General features: G+C 59.6%; 1 protein-coding gene across 2 annotated transcripts; it reads right to left on the minus strand.

Moving 5' to 3' along the window:
• Nucleotides 1-732: 732 nt before the first annotated feature.
• On the minus strand, nucleotides 733-9,770 carry CACNB3 (calcium voltage-gated channel auxiliary subunit beta 3). 2 transcript variants are annotated; one of them, XM_052641366.1, is made up of 13 exons: nucleotides 9,547-9,770; nucleotides 5,812-5,934; nucleotides 5,500-5,622; nucleotides 4,933-5,048; nucleotides 4,572-4,636; nucleotides 4,354-4,373; nucleotides 4,076-4,156; nucleotides 3,817-3,875; nucleotides 3,541-3,650; nucleotides 3,081-3,232; nucleotides 2,779-2,874; nucleotides 2,536-2,685; nucleotides 733-2,085 (listed from the first exon to the last, which is right to left on the minus strand). In XM_052641366.1, the coding sequence occupies exons 1-13, from the start codon at nucleotides 9,589-9,591 to the stop codon at nucleotides 1,771-1,773; spliced, it is 1,455 nt and encodes a 484-aa protein (XP_052497326.1). In that variant the 5' UTR covers nucleotides 9,592-9,770; the 3' UTR covers nucleotides 733-1,770. The 2 variants fall into 2 exon arrangements, with proteins under 2 accessions (XP_052497326.1, XP_052497325.1); XM_052641365.1 differs by lacking the exon at nucleotides 9,547-9,770 and having other exon boundaries at nucleotides 5,812-6,183.
• Nucleotides 9,771-10,093: the final 323 nt, after the last annotated feature.

Here is a 10,093-nt window from a genome sequence, read left to right on the forward strand (position 1 = left end):
GAGGGGAGATGGGAAAGGCAGTGACGGTGGGACCGTCATGCATCTTCCCTCCTGAGCTCTGGCTTCACAGAAGTTGTAGCTCTGGCCTGGACAGCCTTCTGGGGTCTTCACCCAAGGGTGAGGAAGGAAAGCAGCTGTGAAACTCTGGCAGGAGCAGCACAGTCAGAACCGTTCTCCCACCCTGGAACAGTGTGCTTGACCCCGAGTCTTCAGGATCACTGCTTGTGGCTCCCAGATTGCTGCTCTGGAGGGTGAGGAGACAGGCACCAGAGACAGCAAGGAGAGAGGAGCTGGGCCCGGCTGAGTTTCCGTGTAGGGAGGGGGCTGCAAGGCCTGGGTCCTCCCCCAGTACTCTTATTCACATGCTCTTCCTTACCCCTCAAAGAGTTGGGCAAGGACATGGAGTTCGAGTTGCAGCTACTTCAGGGCCTTTCTGGCCTGAGGCTGGGACAGTGTGAGGCTGTGACTCAGCCTCTTCTCCACCTCCCCAAACAAGTCCCTTCTGTGCTGCTGACAGTCTCCCTCCAGGGCCTGGGCATGAGCGGCTGGGTGAAGGGGCGCCCGGGAGTCTAGTGCCTCCTCCAGCTCTGTCCTTTCCCCTTCCCACTCGGTCTTTTTTTGAGAGAGCACATCGAGGACACGTCTTCAACTCCTCCAGACTTGGGCCATGCAGTAAGGACCTTGGCTACCGGAGCCAGCAGACAGAACAGGAGCCCAAGGGTCTGCGCATGGTGTTTATTAGTGATGACAGTGAGGTGGGGCAGGGTCTTGTGGAGCATGCTCTGTAGGTCACACACTAGAGCCTTAAGACAAGGGTAGCCAGGCTGACAGGGCCTCTGGGGGCTGTCCGCTGGGTCCTATCTCCCCCTCTAATCCTAACTTACGAGCAGCAGCTATGGATCAGGGAATAAAGTCTGAGGCCCATATCCCATGGGCGTGGGAGGCATGAAGGCCAAAAACAGAAAAGATAGGATGCAAGAGCGAAAGAATGAGTGGGGCAAGGACGCGCCCGGAGCAAGCCGTCCATATATTCTCTGCTACACTTGCCCTCCCTCCCCCAGCCCCCAGCCCACCATGTTCCTAGTCCCTGGTCCCTTCAGATGTTAAGATGCTTCCTGGCAGGTGGGCAGAGCCCTTCCCTGCTGGAGCTTCAGCTGGCCCTGGCCCAGCTGCCCATGCTCCAGCCTTTGTGTGGATGCCCCACCCCAGCTGATGCCAGGAGTGCCACCCTGCTGGGCTTCGACTGTCTCATGTCTCACGTGCGGCAGTGAGGTGAGTAGAGGCCCTCGGACCCCAAAGCACGAACCCTGAGTCCCTCAGGTTAGGACAGGACTGTACCTGCTCAGGGACCTTGTTTCTCCCTCATGCCATGCTGCCCATGCCCCACCCTCTTGTCTCTTTGGGTGGCATTCCTTCCCTGAGTCTGGTGGGAAGGCCCCTGCTAAGGGGGTCCTGGCCTGAGGGCACTGCCCAGTGGGGCAGTTTCTTGTGCAGGAGGAGAGGAAAGGTGCCAGGGTGCAGCACACACAGCTATTTCCTGGAATGGCAGCCTAGGGGGGGGGGGTCACTGTGCCCAGGAGGTGAGGGGGCCCCCTGCTCTTCTCCCAGAACCTCGGGACTGCAGGCAGGCCTGGAGCTGGGGCTGGGCGGGGGGGTTCGGGGGCTGAGCCTAGTGCCAGCCTCATGCCAGTCTAACTCCGACCTGCCTGGAGCAGGGGCCCCAGCCAGCCTGTGCCTGTGCCTGCCGGGGCAGGGTGGCAGGAGGCTGTGTCAGTAGCTATCCTTGGGCCAGGGCCGGTTGCGTTGCCAGTTCCGCTCATTGTGGTTGTGCTCCGAGTCCTGGGCCAGGAGGCGGTCTTGGGGGTCATGCCCGTTGGCACTAGGCAGCCCCGAGGTGTGCTGGCGGTGAGGCTGGTACAGGTCGTGATAGGCATCCGCATAGTCCTCCTCCAGGTGGCGGGAGCTGCGCTGTGAAGAGCCCGTCCAGGCTTGGCGGGAGCTCTCGCTGGCCTCGTCTGAGGGCATCAGGCTGTCCCGCTCCAGGGGCGAGTGCTCCTCGCCACGCTCCCCTAGCAGCTGCTGGTTCTGGGGGCAAGATGGCAGCTCTACGTGAGGCCATGCGGACCTTGCCTCAGTTTCCCTCCCCACTCTGGCAGCGTGAGGATTCCTGCCCTCAACTCTCGGTCCCTGGGTACAGGAAATGATGCAGAAGGAGAAGCACCCCGGAGCATTCTTCTACTTCAGACAAGGAAAACTGGAGCTTTCGACTCCAGCCAAATCCAGGCTCTGCCTTCAAGACAGATGAGGAGAAGAGTTTGCAGAGTGTGTTGCTTTGGAATCCCAGGAAAAGTGGCCTCTGATTACCTGTCTCATTGCTTTCTTCCCTCATCAGGGAGTGCTTTCACCCACACACCCTTGCTCTGCTCTCTGATCCTTTGGCCTTCAAACTGGAGGTCAGGAATGATCCGCTGGGTGGGGAGGGGGCATTGCTTTGGCTAGCTCAGCCTGAGCATCAGTGCCCTTGGAAATGGTTACCTGAAGTCCGGGGATGGCACTGGGAGGGCCCAGAAGCCCAGGGCCGGGGGCTGGGTGGTGGGTTGCCCTCCAGTAAACCTCCAGGTACTCAGCCAGGTGCTCACAGGCGTCTTCCAGCTGGTTTTCATCCAGAATCACATCAAATGACTCCTGGAAGGGAAAGGGGGAATGTTCCGTCTCTGTCAGCCCACCCCAGCCCTGGAAAAGCAAGAGTGGGCACAGGAGTGGTGCCCAGCCACTTACGGGTGGGCACTGGACCAGCTTATCGTATGCCATCATCTGCACAGTAAGGTGCTTCATCTGCGACTTCCCCCGGGAGCGGATGAGACGCTGGAGTACCTGAGGGGCAAGGGCAGAGCTGGGCCCAGGGAGCACTGGGCATGTCCCTGACTCATGGCATGAGGAGCAGGCGAGGAGGACTCTGAGCGATGTTAAGCAGCAGCAGGAAAAGGGGACTGAGGAGCCCCTGGGCAGGGACCAAGCAGAGTAGTACCACATTCTAAGAGGGCAGCCCTGTAGGCCTCCTCCATCGCCACAGCTCTTACCTTCGGTGAGGACACTTTGACAAAGACGATGATGGGGGCCAGTGAGGTCTTGGCCAGCTGTGCCGGGTGGTTGATGGTGTCAGCGTCCAACACTACTAGCTGCAGGGATTTGGCCAGCTCGAATATGCGCTCAATCTCACTCTGTACTTCAGCTATGAAGGGAGGGAGGGGTGGGGGGAGCCGCAATGCTCACCGGTGGCTCCACCCCCATCTGACTCCAACAGGGCTTTGGGGGTCTCCCAAATGGTGGATGGGAAGGAATGGTGGAGGGAGAGGATGTTCATCAAGGCCTGGGCAGGCAGAGGCACGGGGAATTGAGACTGGGGTGGGTTCTTGCCAATCCTGGGGAAGGTGGAGAAGGGGTTGGGCAGGAATGCAAGTTGTCAGGAAAGAGAAAGGTACGAGGAAGGTTTTCACTAATGCATGAGTGGGCAGAGAAGCAGGACTGGGGACTTCTCACCAATGCTGGAGCGGGCAGAGGAGCGCTCGATGATGGTCCTCTTGCCAGGATTGTTGAGCACGGATCGCTTTGCCAGTGAGAGGTCTGCGGTGACTCGGGTGATGGAGATCCTGGGGTGGGCAGGGGGAAGCACAGCCCACCTCTAAATTTCAAGCCTAGGGCCCTCCCTACCCAGGTCCCACCAGGTTCACTTTGGAGGACACCGGGCTACAGCATCTGGAAGGAGGCAAGGACTTCTCCCTGGTTCTCATGCCTCCCCAGGCCAGAGTAGCTTACCTGCCATCAAACCTATGTTTGAGGAAGTCGAAGAGCGCCTTCTGCATCATGTCTGTGACCTGGGTTGGGGGGGCGGGTGAGGGGAGAGGCGTGGAATTGGCTGGGAGCCTTCTTGGAGATGGGCAGCCTCCCCAGGTACGGCCATGGAGCTCAGCCTCTCCACACGCAGACCTTGATGGAGGGGCAGTGGGGAACACCCCCTCCCACTGTTTCTGTGGCAAGTTTGGTAGAGGCAACTCTGGGGTCAGGGACCTCTCACCTCATAACCTTTCAGAGAGGGTCCCACCAGCACCACAGGCCGCATGGAGGGTACCACGTCATATGGAGGAATATGTTCCGCCTGCAGAATTGACCTGAGGTCAGGCAAAGTCATGGCCATGTGGCCTGCCCTTCGCCTGAGTGGGGTGGGGCAGATGCAGACGTCTGGGCCCCCTCCCCTCTGTGTTTTCTTGCCCCTTCAACAATGACTGCCCAGAAGCCTGTCCCCACAGCCAGACGCCAGGAGCCCCCCAAGCCCCAGTCCCTTCCTTGACTCACCTGCTTTTGCTTCTGCTTGGCTTTTTGGAAAAGGAAATAAAAGATTAAAGTTGGTGAAGGGGGAAAGACCCCGAGGACACGGTGTTCCCGTCCCCAGGGGAAACCCTGGGCTTCTCCCAGCTCCAACCCCTTCCCGCACTGTTCACTGGGAGAATCTCCCTTCCCCCTGTGTCTGAGTGGCCCACCTACCCAAGACAGGTGGGTGGAGGGGAGGCTACCTAGAGATGGAGGAGGGGAGCGTCGGCTGCCAATGTCACTCAGGCTGGATGGGTTCCCAGATCTCCTGAGAGCAGAGACGGAGGTCAATGAGAGTCTGTGTGTGTCTGCTCTACACAGTACTCAATAGCTGTATGCATCCTATGTTTCTGCTAGTGACAGAAGTGCATGTGACGTGAGCCTTTGTGTGTGAGCTTCAATACGTGTGCATTTGTACCTGTGCATTGCGAATGTACACGTTAGGTCTGAGTGTGCACACTGCATATTGCGGGGGGCGGGGCATGCATGCCTGTGTGGTGATGTGGACCGTGGGTAAAGAGCACACGTCAGGAGGTATTTACTGAGTCTCAGCCCTGCTCTCACCTGGCCTTCTGCTCCTGCTTCAGCCGGATGCTCTCGAGGCGCTGGGGGCTGGGGATGAAGGCGATGTCTCCGCCCTCTTTCACTAGCCGCCCGATCCACCAGTCATTGCTGTATTTCTAGGGGTGGGGTGGGGCGGAAGGAGTGGTGAGAGGAGGCGGTCCAGGCCTCCGCGCTGGCTCTTCAACGAAAAGGGAGGCGTGGGAGAGCTGGTCTGAGCCAGGCAGTGCAAGGGAAGAGGGTCAGGAGAAGGTGCCAGAGGGGAGGGCAGCCATGTCTGAGACCCCCAAGATTTCCGTGTGAGGCCTCACGCTGGTCACTGGGAGCCTTAGAGGCAACTAAGCTAACTGCTCACTTGTACAGATGGGAGCTGAGTTCCAGGTCTCCGGAGGACAGAGACCCTGAGGACTAGGTCTCGGGTATGAGGGGTGTGTGTATGTACAGGGGTGTGTTAAGGATGAGTTTCGGAGTTTCAGGACTTGTTTATTAAAGAGGACTGAAGCAAGAGGCCTGGGAACTTGGGTAAGAGCAGAGAAACCAAGTGGCTTCTGTCCGGAGAGGGTCAGTTACCTCTTTAATGTGCAGAAAGTCTTTGGCCTCAAAGTTGACTCCAGAGCCCTGGACTGGACACTCCTCATCCAGTACGCCACAGTAGCTGACATTGGTCCTCACAGCAAACGCCACAGGTTTGTGCTGGGGAACGCAACCATCGGCACAAATGAGGGGAACCTCAGAGCACCCTTCCAGGTTCAGGGCCCAACCATCCACCCAACCACACACATACTCATTCGCACATCCTGCCCGTTGACCCCTCGAGACTTAGGATCTGGCACCAGTTTCCACCCAGCCTGGCCCACTGTGCCGCAGCCGGCAAGAGGATACCTTGGCCCTTTCCAGCTGCTGCTGAGCCTGGCTCTCCACTTCACGCCGGGCACTCTCCCGGTCCTCCTCCAGGGAGACGTCTGAGTCCAGAGATGGGCGGCTGGTATAGGAGTCGGCTGAACCCTGGTGTGGGGAGAGGCTGTGACCTGTGGGCTCAGGAGTGCTGGGCACTAGAGAGGCACCTCCGAACCCCACGAACCTCAGCCTCTCCAGTTCCATGGGGGTGGCTGGCCCTGTCAGTCCCTCCTGTTTCCCCAGGAAAGGCACCAGTGCTTCTGGGGCTGCAGGAAAGCCAGTCCAACCCTTATGTGCTGAGATCTGGGCTCTTCCTCCCAAACCTATTAATACTGCAGCCGTGAATAGAGCCTTCATTTCCCTCCTTCCTCCCTTTTCTCCCCTTGACCATGTCCTGTGAGGCAGAGGGAAGTGAGATGTACTGAAGATGACATACTGGGGATGATTCGGAATCTTTGGAATCCAGAAGACCCAACCCTCTTGTTCACATCAGCCTGCAAAGCAGCCTGGAAACTATTTCCTTAAAATGCCTGGCAGGAGTATAGCCAGCCAGGAACAGTCAAGAGACACTGGTTGGCATGCTGCTGGTCCTGAGTGTCAGGATATAGCTGCCTACCCCCTTAGATCCTCTCTCTCATCCAGGGTGAAGGGGAGGACACCGGGCTCCCAACTCCTGGCAGTTACTCCCTTCCTGCTCTCTTTACCCCCACTTTCTTTCCTCTCACCCCTGCTGGGACAACTGGCCAGGTGTGGGCAGCACAGACTGAGGAGGCAACATAAAGCTACCTCCTTGAGCCCAGGTGAGCCCTGGCCACGACTAGCAGCTGGCCTACATCTCTCCGCCCCTTGCCCAGGGGGATATCAGCTCTGGAGGAAGGCGGTGCTGGTGCCGGGCAACCCTGGGGATGGAGAGAGGGGGTCTCTGGTAACCTGAGCCAGGAGGGTGTGAGTCCTGCTCAGAGGTCGGGCCTCTGGGCAATGAGGGGCCTTAGGAGGGTGGCAGAGCTCACCTTCAAGGCCGTGAGGTTGATGAACAAGGGAAGCTGGACCTCAGGGCAGGAGGGAAGAAGTCAGAATGTCTGGGATTCCCCCTCAGTCTAGGGAGAAGGGAGTCTTTGGTTTCCTGCTTCAGTTTCCCCTCTTTATGAGCAGAAGCCTAAAGTGATACATGGATCAGTTCTGAGGTCCAGGGGGAAGAGATCAGGCAGGAGCCTAGATAAAGGGACCGTGTAGGAATGTACACGTGTGTGCGTGTGTAGTAGAATGTTCTCAGGCTGAGGAACATTCCTTCAGACCCACTGTGCATGACCACCACAGAAGGCAGCGGAGGCCTGATTCTGGGTGAGGAAGACAAACTCACACAGCTTGCCCAGCCCACCGTGGGCAAGAGGGCTGGTCAGCCTGCGGGCAGCCCAGGTCCTAGTGTGGAAACTAACGACAATGTCCGTGCTAGACCCAAGGCATGAAGACAGCACGAGGAGGGAAGGGCCTCCATTTTACAGAGCACGTTCCCATCTCCCTTGAGAACTAAATAAGGCCTCTTGGCAGCAGGATAAAGAGCAGCTGAGCCCCGGGAAGAACCTTAGCTATAACAGCTGAGTTGGGGATCTCATCCCAGGGGCCTGGGGCACAGGAGATGCCTCTGTGGGAAACAGCTGTCTGAAGTGAACAGGGGCCAGCAGGCGAGGGGGCAGGTGAGGCAGGATGACCACCTGCGTTGGTAAGTACATGCCAGATGCTTCCTAGATGGGAGAGGAGTCTGACCCTTCCTCTGTTCTCCAGGCTCTCAGCCTGAGTCATTGTTGTGTTCCTGCCTGGGGCACCTGGGTTACCTGACCTCTTAGCCTAAGATGGGAACGACAGGGTCTCTTCCTAATGTTCCGTGAGTCATGCTCAGAATGCAATCCCTCTCCATCTCTCCCAGGTCCTCAGAGCTCACCCATGACTCAGGGAGGCCAGGGCTGCCCCACCAAGCAGACCCTGGGGTCTTGCCTCCCCCACCCCCTGTTATGCCAGAACAGCCAGAGGCTCAGTGCTTTGGAGCTGCCAGGAGTTGGCACTGTGCCCTGGTGGTGCCCCCCTCGCCTGGTGAGTGTGTGGGCAGGCTGCAGCTCTACTCTTGCCTGGCACGGGGGAAGGAGAGGAGGGAGATGAGCCGTTGGATTTATTTAGAGCCTGATTTCCCTCCTACTGCTTCAGAGGGGGCCTCAGGGAGAGCAAGGAGCCAGGCAAGAGAAAGGAAAGTGGGGGAGGGTAACCCAGGAACCAGAGAGGGGTGGGGAGCCAGCAATGGGTTAGCAGGCTGCCCCAAACACCATCCCTAAGTCAGGCTTTACCTTGTAACAGTCCAAGCCTTCTCAACAAGGGGTGGGAAGAACCTTCTAGGGCCCTCCAGCCCCACAGAGGGAGGTTCATTCTCCAGCTCACCTTGGCACCCTGGGCCGTGGCCAGCTGTCCCTTCAACTGTCAGGAAGAGGTGTTCACCAGAGCCTTGAAAATCATCTGCTCTAGCTGCAATGTAATTAGCCTCAGAGGCCCAGTGGGGAATTGGGCCCAGCAGGGGCCCAGTCCCCGAAAAGGACTGATAGATAGGTGCCTTTCCTGAGCCCCAGAACTCATCTATCCTGGACATGGCAGCAGGAGATGGGAGAAGACGCCAACAGTCCCCTTTGACCCTGGCACACTCTACCCTCCTTATCAGATCAGAGACCCCTCTCAAGCCATCCAGCTGCTTTCATAAGGAGGACTTCTTGTCGGATGCCGGAGAGAAGGGACTGAGACAGTGCTGCCCATCCTTGCCGCATCTTTCCAAGCACTCTCCCTGCTCTCTTGAGCTCCGGGAATCACTGCCTAATGAGCTGATTTGTCTCAGTGGGTCAGGAGATAAAAGCAAAGAGGAGAATTAAATATTTATCAGTTGCCTGGTTCTCTGAGCAAAGAGCTTCCTCTCCATCCCCAGGCCCTGGGCTCCTCTGGCTTCATCTCCTGGCCTCCCTGCTGAGCAGGTGCTCAGGAGGCCCCCCTGCTTGGGGGTGCCTCAGCAGGAGGAGTGGGATGGCTGGGGCACAGTCAGCCAGCCCACCCATGTGCTGGACACCCAGTTTCCAGGCTGGGAGAGAAGCTGGGCTGAGGGGTGAGGAGGTAAGGCAGTGCCCGGGGATGGCCAGCTGAAGGCGATAATGGAGGTCCTCAAGTTTTATGATCCTTCTGTCTGAAGGGGCTGGTATGGGATTCTCTGCTCTTCTCCAGGCTCCCTAATCTGTCCTTTACTGAGGCACAGGAGGGCTGGATTGTCCCCCTCTGTAAGAGCCCCCGCATCGCATCTTCTGTGTCTGCTGTTCAGACCTCAGAAACCCTCCCTGGGGAACTCCAGACGTTGCCCGAGGGCCTCTCTAATGCCTCCGGGCCCTCAGTCTCCAGCCCCGCCTCCCTCTACCCTTCTGTCCTGGTCTGTGGAGCCACCTGCTCTGAGCCTCCCCCCACCCGAGTCCCTCTCGGCACACACCGGATGCGCCCTGCTCTAGGACGGGGCCACCGGGAAGCCTCCGGCGTGAGCATCCATCGCTCCACTTTGCTGGAGCGCCACCGCCCCCCACCCCCCACGACATGCCCTGCCCCGCCACAGAGGCGTTCCTCAAAGTCCTGAACTGGGGGAAGGGTCCGAGGGACAGGAGGTGTCACCCCAGCTCCCCCACCCCCACCCTCCCCGTGGGCACTCACCGCCTCCGAGTCCTCAAACCCGGGCACGTAGGAGTCGTCATACATGGGGGAGTCCGGGTGGGGGGGAAGCGAGCGGCGCCGGGGGCGGGAGCGGCCCGGAGGCAGGGGCGATGACAGCGGGCCGCGCCCGGGAGATGCCACCGAGCCCCGCAGCCCTGCGGGCGGCGGCGGAGAGCGAGAGCGCGAAGGAGGGAGCGAGCCGCGAAGACCAGCTGCTCCGAGCTCAAATCACCGCTCCCCCCACCCCACCCCCCCAAAACCCCGCCGGTCCCACCCCGAGCGCGGCTGAGGAAATCTGGCGCCGGCTCCTACAATAGCGCCCGCCCACCTGACCCCCCTCCCCGGGAGCGGGCGAGGGGGCGGCGGCAGGGGGCGCCGGCCGCCGGGGGAGCCCGAGGCCCGGCCGCCGGAGGGTGGCCGACGCCAGCGGGGTAGAAGGTGGGTCCCCGAGCACCTACGGGGCAGAGGGGCGGCGGGGAGGAAGGGGAGGAGAGACTGCGGGCGGGGCGGATCCCGGCGTGGAGGAGGCGGGCCGAGGAGAGACGCG

This window comes from Budorcas taxicolor, chromosome 5 (genome assembly GCF_023091745.1).
Source record: "Budorcas taxicolor isolate Tak-1 chromosome 5, Takin1.1, whole genome shotgun sequence".
Classification (NCBI taxonomy): Eukaryota; Metazoa; Chordata; class Mammalia; order Artiodactyla; family Bovidae; genus Budorcas; species Budorcas taxicolor.